Genomic DNA, 25947 nt, shown 5'->3' on the forward strand with positions numbered 1-25947 from the left:
ACTTGATGTATGTTCTCCACCCTTTCTTACAACGAATCGGTGTATTTTTGCTTGTGAGTAATCACTATGTTCATTCGTTGATTGATGATGACTGTAGGAGACTACATCTTCTAGGATCTCCTTTGTATTTGTTGCAGTCCTTTAGGCATTTCTTCTTATAAATGACATGTAATGTGTATAGTAGACTTATATAATTGATGTTTGCTTGCAATCAGCATCGCATTCAAGTCGAAATCAAGCTTGTATTTGTTTCATTTGAGTACAAGTTAGATCATTGCCAACTATCTTTTCTCTTAATATACAAGTTCTTTTAGAGCTCATATACAACTAGATTTGAATTTTATTAATGTAAATTGGAACTGATCTTTGAGTTCAAGCAAGTCCATTGTATCATTTCCAAGTTCAAGCTTCTTGTTGCTCGAGCTTGAGTCCAAGTTCAATCATAGTCCCCTGTTGTCCAAATTTTGTTCAAGTCTTTTCAAATCTGAGTCTGAGTTCAAATTCAAGTTCAAATGCATGTCCACAAGTCCTCTGAGTTCAATCAAGTTCTTGCTTGAGTTCAAGCCCAGGTTCTTGTTCTTTATCAAGTCAAGTCCACAGTTGATCCAAGCTTGACTTCAATTCAATACACATTTTTTTTTTATTTGAGTTCAATTACTTTATTAAGTCATTTAGATCTTTTTCAAAAGTCCAAGTACAAGTCCTCCGTTGTTTTTGTAGAGTTCAAGTCCAAGTGGCAAGTTGAAGTTCAAAAGAGAGTCCAAGTTCATGTTCATTTGATATTCAAATTAAGTCCCAATTCATGTCATTTGTAGTCAATTTTGTATGTCCAAGTTCTTGTCTTATTTCAGACAAAAATTCGACAGCCTCCCGGCGTCTCCCCCATTTAGGGGAAAACCAAGAGGCCGCCTACCCGCCACGTCAACAAAGACGTGCACGGTTAGTGTTTGTGAAACACCGCGGCGGTAATATTTTGTTTTTCTCCCACCACGCGCAACAAAAGTGTGCATGGGTTTTTTTTTTAAGTATTTTATTTGAAAAGAAATTTTTTATTTCCCCGCGCTCGGAGGTACTTATGAGTGACCCCGCCTCGCCGTAGGTGCCGCACCGGGGTCCCATCCCACCACGCGCAACAAAGGCGTGCATGGGGTGGTTTTCCGGTCCGCCACGAACATTGAAGTAAGGCTTTGAGTTTAGAAAACTTCATACCTTCACAGGGTTGTCGTGGTTGGCACGTGGATCGAAGAGTCACTCGTCTACCTCGTCGTAGGTGTTGCACCGGGTTCCCTCCTACCACGCTCAACAAAGGCGTGCTAAGGTGGTTTGCCGACCCGACACGGACATCGAGGTAATAGAGTAGAGGGGAGCATTTTTTTATAATTAATTATAATTAAGATTAAATTTAATTAATCATTAATTAATTAAAATAATTAATTATAATTATTATAATTAACTAACTAAAAAATTAATTATAATTAATCTTAATTAATCATAACTAATAAATAATAATTAACTTTAATTACTTAAAATTAATTAATAATAATTAATTATAATCAATCATTTATAAATTATAATTAAAAATTGACTTTAATTAAAATAATTATAATCATTCAATTATAATTATTTAATTAAAGTTGACTAGCGTCGTCTCTCTCTCTCTCTCTCTCTCTCTCTCTCTCTCTCTGGACGGAAGAGGGTCGGCTATGGGGGTCGATTCGGATAGGGCAGAGACTACGATAGAGATGGGAGGAGGAGATCGTGAATGGGAAGGGAGAATCGGTGTTGGAGTCGTGTGGGAGGAAGCCGAGAGCGGAGAGCCCTTTGAGTCGGTATTTAATGACGCGAACAGCGTGGCCTCGAGCGGGGTTTGAGCAGAATTTGCGGAGAAGCGACGCAACGGTGCTGAGCTACAGGATTTCAGCGGGATTCCTTGCTGCATTTTGGGAGGGATTACGAAGGATTTCATGGATTCACTGGGTATGCATTTCATTTTCATCTCTTTTGGGTATTATACAGAGGTCAACATTCTCTCACTTCTATGGGCTCCAAAAGTCCTAGGAAGATTTTCAACCTTAGCCTAAAAGTTATAGGTCTCCTTTATTTTCCCTCCAACCTCAAAGTTGTGAGAGATTTCCCCTCTTCTTAGCACCGAAAGCTTAAGAGAATTTTTCAATCTTAGACCCAAACTCTAAGTAGCCCTTCACTTAACAAAGTAAGTGATTCCTTCTCTCATGACAAGTAAAATGCAACATTAAGATGCCCTTTAGGAGCCTCTATCTGTTGAAATCAACCTTACTCTATTAAATGAATTTCATAAAATCCTAAGTCAAATCATTAGGCATGACTACCTTATCCTATTAGGGAAATACTTCTCTCTTATCCAGACACTAAGATAAACTTAAAACACTTAAAAATCACTTAGGTTTCTTGAATACAATGATTGATCATTTCACCCCAAAAGGTTAAATGCCTTCACCATTGAATCTTAGGATTTCATAAGTACCGGGTTTACCTCAAAGAAAGCAGTGGTTGCTCTATCGATTCTTCTTAATCCTTTTAAATATGAAATAATTAAAAGTAATAAAATTCCTAAGTCAAAATTAACTTAAAGTGAAATCACCCAACGATTAAGATTGAACAACTTATATTCATGAATAAAACAATACTACACTTATAGTGTAATATGCCACACAGTCAGCACACACTTAAGTGCATAGTTTTTAGACTTGCTATAATTAAGATTTTTCTTTTCTGATCATGTGGTTGATGTTGTGGTGTGATGCATACTGGATTGTCTAAATTGTGGGTACTTGTCTAAAGTAGATAGGATAGAGAGATACTTTTTTTTTCTACATGTGACTGTGTCTAATAGGGGTCAAAAATAAGTCATGATTATCTAATATTGTTTGCTTACATGCACAGCTAAAACACCCTCAGGAGATATGGCCAATATGGTAGAAACTGTGCTTGGCACTTTAAGTGCCAAGCAATTCTAAATATTCCTAGCTTTTCATGTAATCTCTTTTTTTTTTTCATGTACTCTTCTTCCTAATCCTCTTTATATTTTGCATATTTGAGTATTTTATATTTTTTAATTATATTTAATAGATTTAGGAAGTATGCTTAAGCCTATGGGATACAATTACGTAAGAGGTCGTTAGAAGGATGAGTCTACCATAGGTGAAGCCCAAGACACACCTAGGAATTAAAGCCTGAAGACTCAACAAGTAAAAAATAATTTGACTGGGTTGTATAATGACAGATAAATCAGCTGCCATCCATGATTATAATAATTTAGACCCTATTTACTTTCTTGAATTTGGTTAATTTTATGTTTACACACATATGTGATTGTTTATTGAGTGTGCATTAGAAATATATGTTTTATTATAGGTTTGTTCACTAGCTTTTGCTTGGGGGTGGCTTGAACATGTGTTGTGTGGTAGGCTCTTAGAACAAAATCAAGATTTTTACCAATAAAAAAAATCACAACCATAGGACAATATGCATTTTTTACCAAAATTTGCATGGCTAACTCAAATCAGCCACATTTTTAAAAAATAACATAAAATAAAATAAAATGATCATTCATAATAACACTAAAAAATTTCAAAAAAGATGAGGAATCATATTTAAAGAATAAAATTTACCGCATCACTCAATGATTCTGTAAGCTCGCGTTCATAAGCAGTATTCTCAATTATTGGGACCACGAGCTCATCAAAATAACCATGTCCTTGAATTCCTTTTATCATCTCCATATGCGTTATCTGCATCAACAAAGGAAGGGGGAATGTACAGGTCACGTCAAGTGTATAAATTAGTGCATTAATATGCAAAAAAGTACATTCAATGGAAAATGAATCTCGCGTTCATTTTGAAGACGCTCCGAATGGCTTGCTACCCTTTATAAGTCTTTGGACTAAAATTTCATCTAATGAACTAGCTCAAATTACTATATTAACCATTGTAGATCAGTTATTTAAACAGATACTTCGAACATAAAACAAAAGAACTACTAGACATAAGAATAACAAGAATATCTAAACATTAAATGTTTTACAGAACAAATAAACCTTTATCAATCTGCTCAATCAAAAAGATGAATTTTAACAACATCAGATTATAAGAAGTCACAAAAACGTTCAATTTGGCCCATTTAAAGCTAAACGCTGAGAGGTGGATAAGCATGAATTAAAAAGGCCTGGAAAGTTGATGACTGTAGGTGTAAGCTTTTTTAGAATGTGTACTGCAGAAAAATTCAGATGTTACAGTCCTCTTTTCCATCATCATGCAAGATGAAAGTTATAACTCTTTTCAAGATAAGAGATGGCATTCCATAGCAAAACAAACAAATTTATTCTAAGATCTAAAGAATAACATTGTTTCTGCAACAATTCTATCAAGAAAATCAAAATTAACGCATACCAGCCAGGGAAAGCATTGCAATGCCTATAAAAATTACAAAAAAATCGGAATTAAAAAAATATATATTTCTTAACATATAGGTAAACATTAGAACTAGGGGTGTCAATTTTTGACACGACACGAAACACGACCCGAACCCGACCCGGAAAAATCCGGGTTCGGGTCAACCCAAACCCGAAACGGGTCGGGTTCGGGTTGAAGAAATCAACCCGTTTTAAAAATCGGGTCGGGTTCGGGTTGACACGGAAACACGAAATTGACCCGAAAGTGACACGAAAACTCATATTTGACCCGAAAATCCGAGTTTGACCCGTTTTTGACCCGATTTTGACCCGATTTACCCGAAAAATGAAGATTGACCCGAAAACTAGCAATTCCGGGTCATTCGTGTCGGGTCGGGTTGACCCGAACCCGAATCGGGTCGGGTTCGGGTCCAGAAACCTGACCCGTTTTTAAAAACGGGTCGGGTTCGGGTTGACCCGAACAGTGCCGGGTCAGTTCCGGGTTCGACCCGAACCCGACCCGTTGACCCGAATTGACACCCCTAATTAGAACTACATTCAAACGGACAAGTGCAAAAATTTATTAAAAAGAAAACATAATGAAACTCTAAATTCGAGTTAACAAATTTTCTCCATCTATGTTTTGGACAGCTCACAGCAATAGTTTTCATGTAACCAAAAAATGAATCCATGCACGCAAGACCAATTACATGAATTTGTTCAAAACTCACCCTGAATTCCAACAGGCACAAAGTATTTATAGTTAGAGTCTTATGATGACATATGGGCTTAGCAGTTAAACTGGCACAAAGTAGCAAATGGATATAAACCATAAAACTCATATCTGCCTACCAACCATGGTTAAAATGGGATGACAATTACGAAAATTCCACCATTGACCTTCATCTTGTTCCACCAAAAAGAAAAAGAAAAAAATGAAAAAATCGGTGAATAACTAGAAGTTAATAAAATTAAATAATTATATTTGTTCGTTGGCATAAAAAAAAAGTAAACATTCCTAATGCTACTTGATGCTTGGGTCTAACCAACTCATGTTGCCTCCCATGCTAGATTAAATTAGTCAGCTCAGTAAAAATTACTTGAAATTGACTTGGCCAATAGCCTATTTTCTAATCATCTAGCCCTTTCCGGAGAAGATCCAAACTATTATTCCCCTCTCATTTCATTCAATTCAAATCATTGATTCATTTATAGGTTTAATCCAAGCTTAACATAGCTAGAAACCCCATTCCATCCCATAACCTGAGCAAGTTAGGACTAAACCTTAGAATGATCATATGTAGTCAAAGATAGAAAGAGAAACAAATCCTTAGCAGAGTCGTCAGAAACCTGTGGTCTCTGAAAATTCGGCCCTGGCCTCCGCTCGCGTGCTTTTCTTCAGGGGAGTTTTAACAGATTAAGTTTCGGGGTAAATTTTGGAAAAACAAATGGGATTTTAGATAAAACACTATCCAGATATTTCACCCTCATTTTTGCGAGGACTTTATGATCTGAGTTCTGGTTTCCTTTAGGCACAATCCCCTATAGTTAATTACCCTTCCCGATAATGAGAAAGAACTTTCGATTAAGGTTAGTCGTCAATCAGATACGTAGAAATAGGTGTTATCTAACATATAGTAGCAGCATGAGCATGGGAGTTTGGAGATTTAATATTTTAAAAAGAAATTTCACAATCATGCATGTGGGGGAATGGATGATGGACCCGATCAAGATCCCATGGCTCCGTCATCCCGGGCCATCATGGTCTCTGTTCTACTTAGTCAGAGGTAGTCAACCGAACCTGATAGAAGCATCATTATCGGCATCCATGAGTTGTCTCATCCAAGGGAACCTTGTAGACCTGGGGGAATGTTTATCTAAGGGATAAATTTGAATTCACCTTAGCTAACAGAGGGCTTTGTTCCCTATCGATCATATTTTATTGATTAATATCTTAAGGATTTGATGCCACTAAAGAATATATTGGCTCTGCCCATAACCGTTATCTCGTGGTGCCATTTGGTAGAAAAATCACTAAGATCAAAGGGCCCCGGGTCATAACTGTTTATCCTTGACGATTAATCAATTAATTGACATTTAATTTCAAATTAACAATTCTTAAATTTCAATTAATTAATTGAATTAATCAATTTAAGTTCAAAATTAATCGCTCTTCCCTTGGAGCGATTTCAACAGCATCCTAGCGTCCCTTCCCCATGAGTGGAGGTCAGGACAACACTTGTTGTTGAATTCTTCTTGGTCAAATCTAAGATTGATGGTGTGAGGGCTTCGATTGGATTTCATCATGGTCGGATGTAAGATCGACGGTGTGAGGGCTTCAATTAAATTTTATCTCAACCGGATGTAAGATCAACGGCGTAGGGTCTTTGATTTTAAATCATGTATGATCGGTTCTAAGATCAACGACGCAAATATTTGATTTGCTCATTCCTCTAGCCAGATCTAAGATCGATGGCATAGGGTCATTGACATCGGATCTGATAAAGAGGTTATGTTTGGTCGAAATAAAGGAGGTGCTGGTATTAGAAATTAACCATGTGAAAAGGGCTGCAATGATTTGAGTCGAGTTGGATCGCGTAACAGGAAATCGGCTTCACGAAGCAGGGGTTATGAGAGACGGACGCACGTACGGGTGCGGTGCAGGAGGCCACTTGTGCGGGTATTTGGCTAGAGCGGAATCGGAGCCTATTGTAAGGCTTAGAGCAAAGACCAAGGGAGCGGTCCTAAAGTCTAACTGTGAGGGAGGCTTGTTCGAGTGTGCAGGGAAGGCCGATTTGAGTGGGATGAAAAAGGTGGAATAGAAGGTGTTTGCCATGACTTCAGGCCGATCGACGAAGGTGCAGAACAGATGAACCAAAGCAGGAGCAAAAATTGATAGCGTAAGTTGGTTTTTTGTTGTTCAGTTTCTCCGTATATTTATTAATCAAATAGTTGAGTAATTGTGTCGTTTTCAAAGCGTCACTTCTATTTACTGGTCTTCTATAGCGGTATATTTGTTTCAAATTTTTCCTCCCCTTTATTTATTTTATTTTAGTAAATAGAACCCGGCCATTCAATTGACTCAATTGAGCTTATCGAGCTACGATTCCAGCTTGAGCCTATACTTAAGCTCATATATTAAACGAGCTCAAGCTCGAGCTCAGCCTAGCTCATCTTGAAAACTTGTTGAGTCACTCGATTAACATAAATATATATTTAAAATTTAATTTAAATTAGCATTATATAATATATTTTAATATTTTTAAATTAAATTTCTATAATAAAAATAATAATTCTAAAAAAACTTGAAAATTCTAATTTAAAACTAAGAAATCGAATTCAACAATTGAGTGAAGCTTGAGCTTTTCAAATGAGCTCAAGCCTATCAATGTTTTAGTGAGTCAAGCTCGAACTCAAATCTAGCTCAAGCTCGGGCTCAATAAGAACTGAATAAGCTTAAGCCCAATAGGTAGATACTTGACTCATTTTCATCCCTGGAATCAACACTAGGATAATATTTATAAATAAATTTGTATACTTTGTTCCAAAATAAGGTAACTCTTTCCATACAAAAATAAAATGTAAAGCCTCCTTATGGATCTTTTACCATAACTCAATATATACCGATTGTTTATCCATAAAGATGTGCTTCTCAAATCAGCATCAAACATATATATTTGGCTAATAAACATCATATACATAGCTTTATAAACCGTATATAAAAATAAAAACCCTCGCATTAAATATTATATAAAAAAAATTATATTATAAGAAAGCATATGCATACTGTTATAATAAAAAATCATAGTTTAAGTGGCTAAAATGTATGTACTTCCTGAAATAAAAATATCCTAACTTATATTGCATGTGTATTGAAATGAAGACTTCATAATTTTAGAAGTGCCCGAGTTGGTTTGGTTTGCCATCCTTTTCAGGCTTAGTTATAAGACTAGAGGCTGCGCTGACTTAACCTCAAATCAAGTTTCAACTTTGTAAGTCTCATGTGTACCATTAGATTTATTTTATAATTACTATCTATCAGTGGTTCTCACCTTAGATCTAAAGTCTAAAGATGATATTCTTTTAAGTTTCATCATAATCCCTCACCTTCTTAGGCATTTTATCAATATTGTGTTATTGGATTATATGCCCTAACTTCCTAATCAAATTGATCAACTTTAACATAAATTTACTTTCAAAATATAAACCACAACATATGATAGTTATGAGCACCTTTATTTTTTTTATAACCAAGTACTCCAATATTTTCTCCTTCAACTTCCATTTTAAAATTAACTTTAACTTGGTTCAATCATCCTTGAAATTCCAAATACCAATCCTTTAAAACAAATTTCTTAAATTCATATAATATGTTAGTCAATGTTCTAATTAAACAACTATTTTTATCTGAAGTTTTCACAATTGCGAATATCCTTGAGACGTAATTAACTATAAAAGATAGCCCTTACAGGGAATTGTACCCAAAAATAAAATAAACCATATTCAATATAATAAGTAAAGAAAAATCTTTGGGCATATATAAATACAAGTTTTATTATTATTTACATAGCAAAATAAGATTTAGTCCTCAGGCTAACACTATTTTTCTTGGCATACTCGATAACAAAATATTTCAAATTTGTTGAGGATAAAAAAATTCCCCAAACAATTGGTCTCGTCGATTCTTTACCAATTGATTTCTCATTGTAACTTACTCTTTTGTCTAGTAATTAGACTCTTTTTTCTTGTAGAAACTTACTCTTTTTTTTCTAGTAATTAGACTTTTAAATAAAGATGGCTTTAAACTCTTGACAAGTTTTAATATTTGCCGACTTCCACATTGACTTGAGCACATGCATCTATATCTGCACAGCTACCAAGAGCTATAGGAGTGACTGGTATAGTTGCAGATGAAACACTAGGTGTTGCAAGTTCTATCATAGACTACATTGTTTCCATCATTTGCATCATCACGTTCAACATCTACATTTGGATCATAGTTCCTATTATTATATTGACAAGGTCAAGAACCACTGGTACATTGTTAACTCTCTGTGTACTATCTTCCACTGGTGTAATATTTTCAGGACTCTCAGGCGTCCTGTTATGCTGAGATAACTAACCAATCGTCCCTTCAAGTACCCTTCTAGCCATTATATCTGCAAATACATTACTTTATAAAATATGTATATATATAATCATGCACATATATTAACATGTTATTTTTATGTCCCCATAGACCACGTAAAGCTTTATGTACCCTAGCTATTTGGATGTCTGCAAGTGCGTTAAGAGCAAAATCATCAAAAAATTAGTGGCTGGTTTAATACAAGATCCTTAGAGAAAATAACAAGATACTGCTCCAAAGATATGATAGTAGTTGCTTGACAACATCCAATAAGCTGCATGCCTGGAATATATTTTTGAAATAGAGTGATCTACATCCATGAGGGTGAGCGGCATGCACCATACGTTTTGAACTCTAACCAAGTGAATTTAGATTAACCCCCTTCTGATACTTCCAAACTAAATTTATGACAATTCAATAGATATGGTTTTTTTTGGCTAAAAGTGATGATATGATTATAACCTCTGTAGCGGCTGTAAAACCAAGGATGTGGCAGTAACAGAAAGATGAAGAGTTGCTTCTTGCAAAATAAAAGAATCAAATAATATATATAAAAAAAGTCCATTCATGCAATCTAAACATACACTAATACGACTACAATGGATGCATGCATGTATACATTTTGGGCCGAAATCTAATTTTTAACCATATAATTAAATAAGAGAAAAAGAGCATCTGGCTATATGTTAGCCTTGCTTTAATACTTATCCTTATTCTGATAAGAACCCTTATTTATGTAACAATAACATCAATCCAGCACAGACCATTTGTTAGCTAATAAAGACAGAGTGAATGTTCATGCAAATACGGTGTGGAAGAAACAAATATTGAAGTTCATATAGTGATTTTTGCATTAAAAAAACTATGAAAAAAATAAATAGCGAAAAAATCCCTCCGCATTGAAGCTTCTGGGACTCTAATAACTCCTAAAAAGGTATTAAGAAAATTCAAGGAATACTAAAGGTCAAGGAGATATTTTCTTTGGCCTGAGAGAAAATAAAAGCATACTACAGCATGATGCCACTCAACTAAGAAGTTTAAAACATACACGAAACTCCTTTGAAAAGGGATTGATCATCGTTACTAGACAAGACTCCATCCCATGGCTATGAATGACTGCCCCAGCATTGCGCATTTGGTAAGCCTACAAATGCCAGTGAAATATAAATAACATACAGATACTATCTTATAACAAGTAACAAAGGTTAGTAAAGCATAAGCATTCATGTACTTAAATATCCTGACGGTGCTCCAAAATTAAATTATAACATAAATCATTATAACATATAATAGCATGTCAATATAAATATCACAGTTTTCATCACAAACTCAAATTTTGATAGAGATAAAGGAAATAAACATGAGAACATGTTCCCAATCAACTTACCCCTAACTTTTGAGCAATAAGCAACATGAAAAGAACTTTTATCTATAAGTAAAGCCTAAACTGACGCCGGTGCTGAATTTGTTCAAACCTTCCACTTCTGCTTTCATTTTTCTCTGTTTTTTCATTGTTCTCTTCTAGGCTTATTTGTTGCTGTTAGTTTGTTTTCATATGATTTCCCATGGTGTTGCCTTAATGTGGCTGTACTTACCGCTATGTATACCAATAAATATGGGTGTAACAACCAGAGAAGAAATAAGATTTAGAAAGACATTTTCTCATAATGTTTTCATTTCTATATCCTAAATTTAGCCATTCAGGTGGTGATTCAAGAAACAAACCAGGTCGGAATTGTTACCTAGTCCGATACTCTTCATTTCAAACAAGATTTTTTGATTGGCTCCCAGGCAGAGTCATATTGGTATCAAAGCCAGCTAAGAAGCTGTCTTGACGAAATCAACAGCGACATGTTCAAGAAGCGATGATTTAAAGATATGTAAAAGGAGATTGCACAATTACAACAACGTCTCATAAGATTTGAGCAAAGGGATGCCATGGGAGGTAATAAGGAAGAAGAAGACATCAACCCATTTCATCAATAGCCTTCGAGTGACGAGGAAGCGGAGAGACGTCCTCTCGGTCGAGTGCGATGGGGTCCATCAAATGAGTGTAGCATCAAGGAAGAGCTACCAAATTTCGATGGCCATTTGGATCCCGACGAATTCGTTAATTGCTTACATATAGTTGAAAGAATTCATGAATTCAAAGAAGTGCAGTCTAATCACATCGTCAAACTTGTCTCCATTAAATTGAAGAAAAGTGCATCATTATGGTGGGAAAATTTAAAAGGAATACCGAATCAGGAAGGAAGGAGCAAGATCACAGAATGACCAAAAATGTAGAAGGAATTACAACTAAAACATTTGCCCAGCCAATATCAATAAGATCTTTTCTTGCAAAACCAACTCACGATGGAAGAATACCTTGCTCAATTTGCATATCTATCACTTAAATGTGATCTTATGGAACTGGAAGAAAATATCATTGCTCGGTTCTTGGGAGAACTGCAACCTTCCATTACAAATATAGTCCAATTACAGTTGTATTAGACTTTTTAAGACGTGGTTAATTTGGTCCTCAAGGTGGAAAGGCAACAGCACATTGGCAAGAACTCGCATGGCAGAGGACTGAACCGAGAAGTTGAATTAGAACACATAGCACCTACAACTAAGAGTATGCAAGGCCTCAAACCAAACACAAAGGAGAGTTTGAATATTCCTAATGGTAGCCAAATTAAAAACAGTCCGATAGCAGTCCCAACCCGCAAATGCTTCAAGTACAATGGATTTGATCATATTGCATCGAACTACCCAACACGATGAGTAATTACCCTCATTGAGGAATTTGCACAAGTAGGTTTTTCAAATGATCATTGATAGCAAGAGCTGCGAGAATGTGGTGGAAACTACACTAATTGAAAAACTAAAACTACTAGTGGACAATCATCCCAATCCCTACAAATTGTCCTTGATTCAAAAAGAAAATGAAGTAGAAGTGTCCAAGGATTGTCTAGTTAAATTCTCTCTATGAAACTTTGAAGAAAAAATATGGTGTGATCTGGTGCCAATGGATGCCTACCACCTATTGTTGGGATGGCCATGGCAATATGATCAAAATACTATTCATGATGGAGCCACCAATGCATACTCTTTTTGCATCAAGGGAAGCAAATTATATTAGTACCATTGACAGCAACCACCTCAAGACAAATGCCAGGCTAAACATTATTAAACCATTAAATGATATTAAAAACATTACATGAAGCCACAAAAGACTATGTATTGGTGATGATGGAAGCTAATATAGCTACTGCAATAAAAAAAAAAGTCTGTCCAACCACTACTACAGGAGTATTGTCATGTTTTAGCAAAAGAACTTCCTGTGAGTTTGCCACCTCTAAGAGATATTCAGCATTCAATAGACTTTGTTCCTGCTTCTACAATTTTGAATGTTATTCTTATCGGTTGAGACCTAATAAGCATGAAGAATTGAAACCACAAGTAGAGTTATTAGTCAAAGGATTCATTAGACCCAGTATTAGCTCATGGCGTTTTGCTTGCATTATTAGTCCCAAAGAAGGATGAATATTAGATGTATATCAATAGCCAGGTTGTTAACAAGATTACTGTGAAGTACCAGTTTCCTATTCCTCGTGTTGATAACATCTTCGACCAACCTTGCATGGAGCAGCCATCTTCTCCAAAATTGACTTAAGAAGTGGATATCATGAGATTCGGATGGGAGCTGCAGATGAGTGAAAAATCGCATTTAAGACACGAGATGAATTATATGAGCGGACGGTCATGCCATTCGGTCTGACCAACACTCCAAGTACCTTTATGCGACTTATGAATCATATTTTGCAACCATATTTATGCAAATTTGTAGTCTCCTATTTCAATGACATTCTGATATATAGTCCTAATGAAGAAGAGCTCTACGCCATCTTCAACAAGTCCTTGATGTCCGTCGTGTACAGCGATTGTCTGCTAATCTCTATAAATGCTAATTTTTTACTGACAAAAAATATTTCTTGGGTATCATTATTTCAGCATCATGACTTGAAGCTGATCCCACCAACGTGCAAGCAATTGTCAATTGGCCAAACCCAAGATTTTTCACAGTGGTAAGAAGTTTTCACGGGCTTCCTTTTTTTTTTTATCAACGATTTATCAGGAGTTTTAGCACCATGACCACCCCTATCACTAAATATTTACGTGCCAATCATTTCTATTGGAATAAAGCCATCAAATCTAGTTCCGATCACTTAAAAAAGCAAGTTGCAGCTTCCCCTATTTTAGTTCTACCTGATTTTAAACAAGTTTTTGACGTGGAATGTGATGCTTCAAACATTGACATTGGAGCAGTACTTAGCCAAGGTGGACACCCCATTGCATTATTCAGTGAGAAATTGAACGAATCTTGCAGAACATATTCCACCTACGACAAAGAGTTTTATGCAATTGTCTGGGATATACATCATTAGAATCATTATCTACTAGCCAATGAGTTCATTTTATTTACTGATCATGAAGCTCTCTAATTCATTAATTGTTATAAGAAACTGAAAACCCAACATGCAACATGGGCAGAAACACTAGTAGCCTTTCATTTTGTGCTTAAGCACAAGGTCGAACATTGTAATCAAGTCGCAATTGGTCTTAGCCGACAACATCTCTTGCTGAAGCCGTTACATCTAAGCTTTCTGGCATTGAATTATTACAAGAATTATACTATATGCCATCGATTTAGATTTTAAGGGCATTTGGAATAAATGTCAAGCGAGACCATGCCACCTCTTACATGTAAAAGAAAATTATTTGTTTTATGGCAATAGACTTTGCATACTGCAGTGCTCTACTTGGTTAGCCATCCTAGCTGAATGCCATGAGGAGGTTTAGCAATCCATTTCGATAGAGATAAAACACTCACCTTAATCAAAGAAAATTTCCACTGGCCACTGTTAAAAAGGGATGTTGAACAATATGTTAAGAGCTGTAAAATCTATCAAATAGCTAAGCAAAGTGAACAACTGCTGGATTGTATAATCCTCTACCTATGCCCAACGCCCCATGGGTTCAAGTCAGCTTTGGTTTTGTACTTGGATTACCATGTACACAACGAAACATAGACTCGATCATAGTTGTGGTAGATCAATTTTCAAAAATTGCACACTTTATTCCATGCACAAAGACTCTTGATGTAACACATAATTTTTGGGAAACTGTTCGTTTGCATAGCATCCTGGAATGATCACTTCTAATCATGATGTGAAATTTTTTAAGTAATTTTGGGAAGACACCATAAGGTAAATTAGGAACTAAACTTCAATTTAGTTCTGCCGCTCACCCACAAATTGATTGCCAAACAGAAACTGTTAATCAAAGCTTGGGAAATTTATTGCGATGCTTTGTGGGGAAAAATATTAGACAATAGGATTTAATTATGGCTCAGATAAAATTATCTTTAAATCGATCAACAAATCAATTAACACGTCGAAGTAGTTTACAGAAGTAATCCCATTACACCTTGATTTGGAGCCTCTCATGCAGCCGGACACATTTAATATAGATGGGGAACAGATAAGTGCAGAATTTTAGCAATTGCATCGCCAAATTCAAAAGTAGATTGCTAAACAAAATGCCATATATAAAGCTCAGACCAATAAGTCAAGAAGAAAGGTGTTATTCAAGGAAGGAGACCTTGTTTGAATTAGACTACAGAAGGAACGATTTCCCCTGGACCCTTTTGGAAGCTCAAACACCAAACTGATGGGCCCTTCAGAGTAATTAAAAAGATCAATGATAATGCTTATCAAATAGATCTACCAGGTGACTATCATGACTCGGCAATCTTCAATGTTGCAGATTTAACTCCATAATATAAAACTAAAGTTTCACCTACTTTGGTGGAATAATGTCGGTGCTAAATTTGTCCAAACCTTCCAATTATACATTCATTTTACTCTATTTTTTTCACTGTTTTCTTCTAGCCTTATTTGTTCATATTAGTTAATTTATTTTCTTATGATTTCCCATGGTTTTGCCTTTATGTGGATGTACTTGCCACTATGTATACCTATAAATATGGGTGTAACAGCAAGAGAAGAAATAAGATTTAGAAAGACATTTTCTCCTTTTTGTTTTCATTTCTGTATCCTAAATTTAGCCATTCAGGTGGTGATTCAAGAAATGAACTAGTTCAAAATTGTTACCTGGTCCGTTATTCTTTTTTTCCATAATGATTTTTTATTAGCTCCCTGACAGAGTCAGCCTCAACAAATGATTTGTAAGATAAACTAATGTTCTCCTTATTGTTGTCAAAGGAATGATGTGCTAGTGAGTGGAAGCCCAGCTTCGCACAACTACGACATATGTGGGTTATTGCACGATGCGCTAAGCATATATATTGTAGCCTCCCAGTTTAGAGCTCATAAGTTTAACCTTTCAAGTGGTTTGCGCATCCCTAAACAGTTCAGCCTCTAACTATTAAAATTTGAAACCCTCTCATCTCTTGCTTTCTCTCTTTCCTTCCTCCAAGTGTTGACCTCTCACTTTCACGCCTGTCCAGTTCAAGACTCGCTTTAGCAACTCTCTCACTTTTTTAGTCTCTCGTTGTCATAACTCTTTAGTTCAAGACTCCTAACCTCTTGTTATTGTAGCTCTCTAGTTCATCCTTCTCAGTCACGTAAGCCACATAATTGACCAAAAAAATTTATGGATGATAAAACAAACGTTTACTAGTCAACTAGAAGCACAACCTAGTCAATTAAGAAGCTTCCTAATCGAGCAGGAGGCCAAGAGAGGAGCCAAAGCTTCTTCTTCTTGAGCTTCTTTAATGATACTCGATATTCTATTCGTTTAACATTAATTTTGTGATGATGAAAATATAACTTCAAAATTCAACATTTTGCATTTAATTTTATTATGTAATCTTGAAATTCTTAAAATTTATATTAATTTACCATAACATTTTAATTTTTCTTGATTTATGTGTGCAGTAGAAATTATTAGAATTTGCAAGTTCACTTTTGACAAATATATATATATATATGTATATATATATATATATATATATATATATATATATATATATATATATATTATTTCCATTAATTTCAACGAAATTTTAATTCATTATTAAATTCAGAATAACTGATGTTATTCTCATTGAATGCATAACTATATCTGTTAAAACTTATAACATGTGGTTTAATTTTGATTCAATAAATGATTCTATATAAACATAATATAAGTAAACATGATATACACATAATGAGCTCTTTATTTAACAAGAATGCCACTTAACTTTATGTTTGCAACATTTGAACAAAAAAATACACTTGCACATTGTATTTTCATGTCACAAATTAAAACATTGGTTCTGGCAGATAACTATAAAAAAGAAATTCTCAACTAGGCAAAGCATGATCTAAATGTCAAAAAATTGATTCCTAATTGATCGTAACCAATGATTTATAGGATAGTATAATGTTGTTCTAAAAAACTTTAAATAGGCTTTATCACTAAATTTAATTTAATAAATATTTCAAACGATAGATTTCCATCTAAAATTTCATAATAACTGTATGAAAGAACTCAATTCGATAAATAATATTACGATATGATGCTTGTACCATATAAAAGTAGCATTATTTCCATCAAATATTTGATTTGTAGCCTCAATATGTGGTATTATATTCAAACATATTCTAATGAGAAAATGATCAAAATAGTCCATCAACTTTTTGTGAGGGATCAAAATGATCCTTAGCGCTTTTGAGGGACCAATTTGTTCCCTCAACTCCTTAAAAAGAAACATTATTTTGGTCCTAACATCAAATTTAAAGGTTAATGTTGTTAAATTAAGGGGCATTTTAGTCATTTTTTAAATAAATTATTTATTAATGTAATTTTTAAATAATAATTTAAAAAAAAAAAAGTTATTAGGCATTTTTTAATAAAAAATTATTAATAGTTATTTATTATCTACCTATGAACTCAAAATTGAGAATGACTTATCTATCGCTAGTTACTATCATATCTAAATATTTACAATCCGATATTTTTCCCTCAAATGTGTTTTCTTCGGACCTTATCTTTACAATATACCTAAAATCGATGCATCAAAGATTTTGACTATTTGCACAACTGACTAACTAACTACTTTATTGCTCACAATCATACTAAGCAACCATATGTGATTCTTTCTTCTCACCTTTTGTGGGTCCTCTACTTTGCTTCCTATCTTAGCAATTTGCCAAAGCCCATGTTCATGTAATTCTCCCAATGATCCATCTTTCTATAAAATCATGCCAAAACCATAACCTATAGTAAATTTCATTTGCTTGCTTTTAGTTCTACATATAATCTCCACTAGGAACCCTTCAATCTATCGTTATTGCTTAGGGCATTTTTTACTGTGATTTCTCTATTATGGCTATAAAACAACTTCTATAAGTCATGCATTTGGGTAGCATGGTTAATATTAATTATTAGCGATCTTTATTAATGAAGGTGAATCCAACAATAGAGAATCAATTAAACAATGAAAACTCAATAAGAGTATGCACGCTTTTCCCTTTCCCCTTCTTTTTTTTTTTTTTTTCATTTTTTCCCTTTCATTTTTTTTCTTTTCCTCCCCCTCTTTTTTTTCTTTTCTTTTTAATACATACACATAATATATAAAATCATGAATAATTAGCTAGCACAAATACTAATAGTGATAAACACATTAATTAATAACAATAACCAATGCTAATGAAATGCATATAAGCATAGAATAGAGAGCGAATTTACTGTTTGAGAATATCTCCCTTGGGTGTAAAATGGTTGAGATGGCTAGTGGGATGGGCTAGGTAGTGTGGTGAGCTGAAATTTGGGGAATAATAGGCTGCTTTCTTCCTTCTTTTTTTTTTTTTTTGTGAACAGGGCTGTTGCAAATGTGCCAAATTAGTGAGTGGAGGTGGGGTTTTGAAAATGTAAGGTCTTTTATTTTTTTTTTTTTGTTAAATGGAGTGGGTTTGAATTAAAGATGTTGTAGTAAAGTGAACAAGGAGAGTAAAGTAAGAAAAAGGGTAGTGTCACGTGCTGACAGTGAGATATTTTGCTTGTTGTTCAAAGCAAAGGACCTCCAGAAGGCTTCCACAGCATTAAGTATGATGAAAGCTAACTGTGGAGGGAAACTCTGTTCAAGCCAAGAGAGAGGTGTGAGGATGAGGTAAGGTGGCCAGCTTACAGAAGGAGAATAGCTGGTTCGGGTCTGAGGGAGGCGTGAAGTGGACAGGGTGTTTGGCAGCGATCAGAGGCAGGTTGGACAACCTGTTGGAGCCTTCAGGCTGAAGAGTTTGTGAGTCTGCTGGAGTGTGAGGAAGGGATGGTGGCACAGGGAGTTTGGACGGCAGGAGGGTGATGAATGCAAGATGTAATTGGAAGAGAAACAAGTTCTGATCAGTTTGCTGGAGAAGACAGTGAAATTGGTCGAGTCTGTGGTCGGTTGAGGAGTTCGAATGGGTGGATGCTACAGGCGTCAAGTTACTGTCGTGGAGACTTGAGGAGTGAAGGCTATGGTAGTTAACGAGGGGACCTGCGGCTAGGTGGGGAGGTCGGTTGAGATCTGTGCGTGAAGGGAGTGGTTTGAATGGACGTCGGGTCTTTCGTGAGGTGAGACGGGCGAACAGGGGTTGCAGGTCATGGCTTGCTTCTCAAGGATGGACGAAGTGGCTGTTGGCTAGTTGGTGTGGGAGTCGGACGGGAGTTAATTAATTGGGAAAAGTCCGATCAGGACAGATCTTGTGAGGTGGAATAAGGTCGACGAGAGGAATTGAACGGCTATTTGCTGAAATCAAAAGAATGTGGAGGGAAGTTAGGAGATCAGAGTTTTGAGTTCAGACGAAAACTTTGCTAATGTCGAAATAACAAAGAGAACTCAACAATATTCTTTGCCTCTCGTTTTAATGCAAGCGGACGACAACGCTCGAGGCGAAGGTAGAGATGCGAAGCAGATTTCAACAAGATTTATGAGATTTCTAACGACAAGTTCAATTTAAAATATCATTTAAATTCTGATTTTTATTAAATTAATAATAATATTTAATAATAAAATATTATTATTAATATTATTACAAATCAGAATAATAGCAGTGCAATGGTTTCCCCAAGAAATGTCTCGATTTACGTGCATTTCCTTAAATTGAATGCAATCATCTAAGAACTTGCGCGATTTTCATTGGGCAAATTTATAGTGCACTCTGGGCATTAACTACATTCCAAATGCAACAGAAAGATCCATTTTGGGATCAAATGTCATTTGGGCGACGTCGCACATTATTTTACTTGATTTGTGTGTCGTTGCCACACAACACGAGCCAATTTCCTCGCGTGCCTTTCATTGACCAAATTGATTGTGATTTTGAGTATTGATGATGATCTGAATGTAGCGACAAAATCAGTTTTGCGATCGGATATCGTTTAAGCAACATCGCATGCTAGTTTGCTTGATTTGTGCGTGTTTCCTCGAGATGCGTGTTGATCTTCTCATGTGGCTTTAATTGATCAAATTGACTATCATTTTTGGATATTAACGACATTCCAAACGCAATGATGAAATCCATTTTATCGAGCACCAATTTATTTGATTGTGCGTCATTGCCGCAGGATTCGTGCAGTCTCTTTGTGCAATCACAATTCAATAAATTAATAGTGATTTTTTATTGTCGACGATGTTCCAGACGCAATAGAGAAATCTGTTTTGTGATCAGATGTCGTTTGGGTAATATCGTGCATTAATTTCGGGTGTTAGTCGTCCCTTTGGTCTGAACTCGACCCATTTGGCTGCGAGGGGTCTCCATGTAGGCAAACTCGATGTCCCGGTTGCAACAGAACAGTCCATTTGTCAATCGGAGGTCATTTGACCCTTCAACTGGCGAGTCACGTCGACACACACGTTGTTGGATTCGCCGGTTTTTCTCCCTTTGCGCGCGCTTTGATGTGTAGGGGTCAATGCTACAATATTATTTTTTTGACCTTTTGATCACCATTTGATTGTGATCATTAAATTGGGACATCAAACCCATGATGATGGAGGGCTATCATTTGGTTTATTTTATTATTTTATGGTTCATGCTAAGATAATATTGTTTAACAGTTATGTTGTTATCTTCACTCACATGTTAGGCAATGCTAGGCTTATCATATGTTATTATATTCACTCCCATGTGCACAAAATTTTGAACCAACTTCATGTTCTATCTTGTATGCAGAGAATTACCAATCACTCCCATTGTTAGCCCAATGGAGGTGATTTACAGTGAAATTGCATACAAGATTACCAATCACCAAAGTTATTAGCTCCTAATGATGATAATGTTGTTGGGGATTTGGTGATCAAAATTTTCAATTTGTTGACTCTAATGTCAGTATTTCAAGTACAAAAGAACTGTTTTACAAAAGATTTAAAATTATCTACTTCAGGAGGGGTGGAAATATAAAGAAAATATATCGTTACAACCCCAGATTTGTCAAGCTTCAAGTAAGATTAATTAAATGATGACTCGTGATATTCTTTCGTATAGGCAGATGGCTCTTACTTTGTTGCTATCAAGTTAACCATGATGTTTTGTTTTGGTTCTATCTTTTTCAACTAGTAATTTCCTTTAATTGCATGGTGTTGTACACTTTGTAATGGTTGAATATAATTTTTTCTTTTTAAAAAATATATATTACAATTGGACAAAACTTAAAAAATTAAGAAATGATAAATGGATAGGATGATTATATTTCAAAAGATTGCAATGATGTTACCCAAATTTGGAAAAGCATTCTTGCAAATGGATTCTTATTCCTTTATCTTGCTTGAAATCCTCTTGTTTAATGTTTCTTACTTCTTTGCTTTCACATTCTCTATTACATTTGATTGCCTCATTGGTGTTAGATGGGTCCTCTTGGAGCTTACTCATTCTTCAAGTAAGGGATCATCTAAGATGATTTGATTTATAAGGAAAGATGGTAGTTTTAAGGGGAAAGATAATTGTTGAAAAATTAGGTTCATAAGAGAGGACAAGCTGATTGACTAAAATTGCAAAATACTACCAATTATGTTATCAGATAAAGAAAGGGATAGAGAGACTAACTTGCTATGCAATTGAATAATTGATTCAATAAATGAATAAATACCCGAATGAGGAAAAATTAATAACAAAGGAACCATATTTATAACCATAGGGAGTTAATAAAAATAACCTAGAAAATATAATAAAAATTTACAAAATAACATATAAAATAAGTTGTTTACACTATATAACAATAACTTATATTAACCAAAACCCAATCAAACACCTAAATGCATAAAAATAGCTTTTGATTTAACCTACTCATCTTGGATCATGCTTTGGCCTGCAATATAGATCAAGTAAAAAAAGCAGCGTGATCTCCTTAGTTGGTTCAACCATCCTTGTCTCTCTTTCAAATTGCTACGAGGTCATTTTTGGATAATTCAAATTTGTTCTCCATGCTTAGCCATTTCCATTCAGAATTGGAGTGGTAAATTAGCAATTTAATCTCATGAATTCCTTTTTTCTCCTCCATGTAATTTTCATGCATCCATTTGTACCTCATGGGCTTGTCTTAAACTTGATTTGGCCTGCAATTGGGCTCAATGTGGCTAATCCTAAGACTAGTTCACTGTTGACACAGTCCTTTAGCCCACTTTTTATGCTTACATGGCTAATTAACCAAGCTCAAAATCATTCAAAGATGTCCTCGATCATAAATCTCCTCATTTGCTCCTAATAATAAACATTAGAAAAAAATTTATTGAACTTTTGGTGAAATAATCAATTATGATGCTATTGAATCCAGCTCTATTGGTGGTGTAGACAATCCATATAGTATAGATGGTTCATCTAATGTCTCTAGCCCATGTTGTGGCAGTCACCCCAAATATTAGAGTTAACTTAGTTGCATCTTTAAGTAGCCATCCAAAAGTTGAAATTGGCCCAAAGTAACAGACCAATAAGGCATGGCTAGCATAATATAAAGCTGATAAGATGCTTGTCTTTTAGTAGTGAATTTTGTTGCCACACAATTTGTACGAACAAACTATTATGAAAATTTGAGTGGTGGCAATAACAGATAACTCTTACTTAGTGTCCTAAGTGTTTATGTGACTTAATCATCTTGGATCTTGCTCTCTCTTTAAAAGAAATGTGTCCATATACAATATACATTCTCTAATTTCAAAGAATGAGTGTAACAACTATTTATCTCAAATCCAGATGTAAATGAGGTGTGTTATATTCAAATAATCAAATTTCTGATCTTCTGATCACCTAATTCTTGGAAAATCGCATGAATTATTAAGACTTTAGAAGGAATGTCTAACTCTACAATACAAAGATGGAAAATAAAAAGAGGAGCCTTTTAAGAAACTAATGGCCCTCTTATAATGGAAACCCAAATCTTTACAGTTTTTTTAATTGAATTACAATTATTAAAATTGGCAACAACAAAAGATTAAAGTAATGTGAATAGAAACCAGAGAAAAATATTTGTGATATGATAATATTTTACAAGACTAATAAAGAGTTATCCCAATTTGGAAGAGCCTTCTTCTTTTGTCTTTGTTGGACACCTCTTTCTTGATGTTATTTTCTTCATTGGTTTGATCTTCAACTTTTCGTTTGATTACCACCTTAACATTTGTCCCCTCTTCTTGGACTTGCATTAAACTCTTTCCATTTAATACTTGGGTAGGATGTTTTAAAGAAAGAAAAATTGAGCTTTTAGAGAGAGAGAAAGAGAAAGAGAGATAGAAAGGAATACGGGTTTAGAAGATGGGAAGGCCCAATAGTTAAAAAGCATCTTAAGGCCTATCATATGGTTGATTATAGAGAGTAAGGAAGAGCATGAGAGAGGCTAAGGCTTCGTTTGGAACGGCTTTTTACTGTTTTTTCAAGAAGCTTTTTAGTACAAAATTTTTAATAGAAAGTCGTCCAAAATGAAGCTTAAGTTCCAATTGAATAACTGATTCATTGAATAAATAAAAATTGATTGCATAAGACCCCTATTTATGGCTATAGAGAGACAATAAAGTGGTCAATAAAAACAATTATAAGTGTTAGTTCTGTATTAAATCTGATTGTGTTGATCAATCTGATTGTAATGCTGCCTTGGATCTCAATTCAATTTGTTGAGCTCGCTGAGGATTACAGAGGGTCTTCCCCCAACTTAGGTTCACGTGTGTACAACGTCCAAGCACTATGTACCCGAGCACCTCGACGATGTGTACCCTAGTGCCCCCGCTCTGCATAGTTTTATTGGAGAAAACTAGAGTGGAGACACGTTGCGGCACTCAAGACTTGGCGCGGTGGCGCCTCCAAGGAGCATTGCAGCTCTCCAGACATTGGCACGATGGCACTGTCAGGAAAACTATAAACAAGAGTATTGAGCATTGTGGGGATCAAACTTGGTGTTGTTGCTCTACGAAACGGGCCAGTAGTTTTATTTCTCATTTTTCCTTAAGAGTTGCATCCCTTGGTGGTTATGGTGTATCCCTTTGTTTGTCTGTTATGTAAGAATGATGCAACGGTGAAGATAAGCAAGGAGAGAGTGAGAGAGAAGAGAGACACATAAAATTTCTCCTAATTTTGATAGTGAATTTCTTGAAGTGGTGTGGCTTCGTGATTTTTTGCTAGTTTCAAATTTTTTCACATTAAATTCTGGTATTCTTTATTTCCCCTACAAATTTTTTTTCTTATTTATTTTGTTGCATGATTTACTTCTTCCTCCCCAACAAAATATAAATTATGAAGTGGTTTATCTTATATAATAACCACTCTACTAACCAAAACTCTATCAAATCGACAAATCCATGAAAATAGCTAGTCTTATCTAAAAACCATTTTGGATCATACTTTAATCAGCCATATAGCGTAAGAAGATTTTAGGAATAAAAGTATATTGATCTCCTTCATTGTTGCAAACAACATTATTTCGTCTCTTTTACTTGAGCCCTCCATCCTGAATTGGACGGCAACTTGTAATTAAGCCCCTTGGACTTATTTTTATTCTTTACCATGTCATCTTTGTGTGTAACTAGATGCTCCATGGTCTTGTCCTGAACCTTATCCTGAACTTGATTTGGCCTGCAATTGAACTTGATGTGGCTAATCCTAAGGCTAGTGTCAACTTATGCCAACTTATACCAGCATATCTTGGTAACCAATCAAACCTCTAAAATCTTATTAAAGCTTAATCCAATTATCTCCTTGTTTATCTTATCCTAAGCCTCAGCCAAGCAATCTCAGAAAAAGATTATCCAACTGAACAGCAGTAAAAAAATAGTTATGTGAATGAAAGAATGAAAATAATTACCTTCATGAAGAGAGAAGCGCAGTCAGAACATTTGGGGGACTTATGAGGGTAGGGTTTCGCACAAGGGGTGGACAGCATATCGCCACCACTGGAAAGCACATACATGTCCTCGGGGATCATCCTTTCCTTCTGCACTCCTAATGATACAGCAAAAGCTTTAGATATTGTAGCCAGAAGAGACAGAGGAGGGGGGCAGGGAGAGAGAGAAAGAGATACAGAAAGAGAGCGAGAGAGGAGGGGTTCACCGGAGGGAGACATGACGATGAGCTGGTCGGACTTCGGAATGGAATCGTCGTGTACCTTGATGGTAATGCTGCCGCCAGTGCCAGAGACCCAGCCGAGTGTGTAGAACTGCCTGCAGAGGTCAGCGACCAACGTCCTCGTCTCCCAAACAGTTTTCCCCTCGAGATAAGCTTGCGACGAAAGTACAGGTAAGCCATTAGCCGTTGCCACTGCCGCCATCGCCCCCAAGTTTCTTGGTTCCCTCGTTTGAGCAAGACGGTCGAATGGAATAAAGCTGAAGGATTTATAAAAAATTCAGCTTTATAAAAAATAGTAATAATAATAAAGCTGAAGGCACGGTTTGGTATAATTATATTTTACAGGCGATGATGGCCGGATTTAGGGATTTTAGAGTTACTGGGATAATAAACCTCAAGGCACAAAAGTTTCTCTCTTACCTTTTTTTTGGTGCATTCTTTGTATTTTTTGGAAAAATTTGGGGCACCTCGGTATATTAAAGAAAATGAATTACAAGTGATATATCATCAAAAAATTCTCTTGATCGAGCACGAATCTTGAGACAAAAAATAAGTTGGAAACTTCAAAAATTAAAATGGAGACAATTTGAACTCCGATTTACGCAAACTTACAGTCAAACTAAACGCCTCGGAAATACGAACCCATCTACACCAACTTGGACTCAATCTGAACCCAAATCAGTCTAAATTAAAAACCCGAAGCACATTTGGAAGGTTCAATCCATAATGGATTACCAAACAGTTTTCAAATGTGGCGTGCTTATAGTCAAATCGGCGGCTCGACAAGACAAATCCAACATATCCAAGATGAGTG

The 25947-nt window shown here is 35.4% G+C and overlaps 1 protein-coding gene across 3 annotated transcripts in view; it reads right to left on the bottom strand.

Moving 5' to 3' along the window:
• LOC110114350 (probable bifunctional methylthioribulose-1-phosphate dehydratase/enolase-phosphatase E1 1) overlaps window positions 1-25392 on the bottom strand; it is an 84061-nt gene extending 58669 nt beyond the window's left edge. For 2 of the 3 annotated variants that reach the window (XM_028700981.1, XM_020847202.2), the window contains exons 1-4: window positions 25119-25392; window positions 24874-25010; window positions 10607-10702; window positions 3651-3770 (exon numbers count right to left, since the gene is read on the bottom strand). In XM_028700981.1, coding sequence (XP_028556814.1) covers window positions 3651-3770; window positions 10607-10702; window positions 24874-25010; window positions 25119-25335 — 570 coding nt within the window. In that variant the 5' untranslated portion in view covers window positions 25336-25392. The remainder of the gene's footprint in view (window positions 1-3650; window positions 3771-10606; window positions 10703-24873; window positions 25011-25118) is intronic. The other variant, XM_028700977.1, reaches the window with a different exon arrangement.
• Window positions 25393-25947: the final 555 nt, after the last annotated feature.

This window comes from Dendrobium catenatum, unplaced genomic scaffold (assembly GCF_001605985.2).
Source record: "Dendrobium catenatum unplaced genomic scaffold, ASM160598v2 fragScaff_scaffold_146, whole genome shotgun sequence".
In the NCBI taxonomy this organism is placed as follows: Eukaryota; Viridiplantae; Streptophyta; class Magnoliopsida; order Asparagales; family Orchidaceae; genus Dendrobium; species Dendrobium catenatum.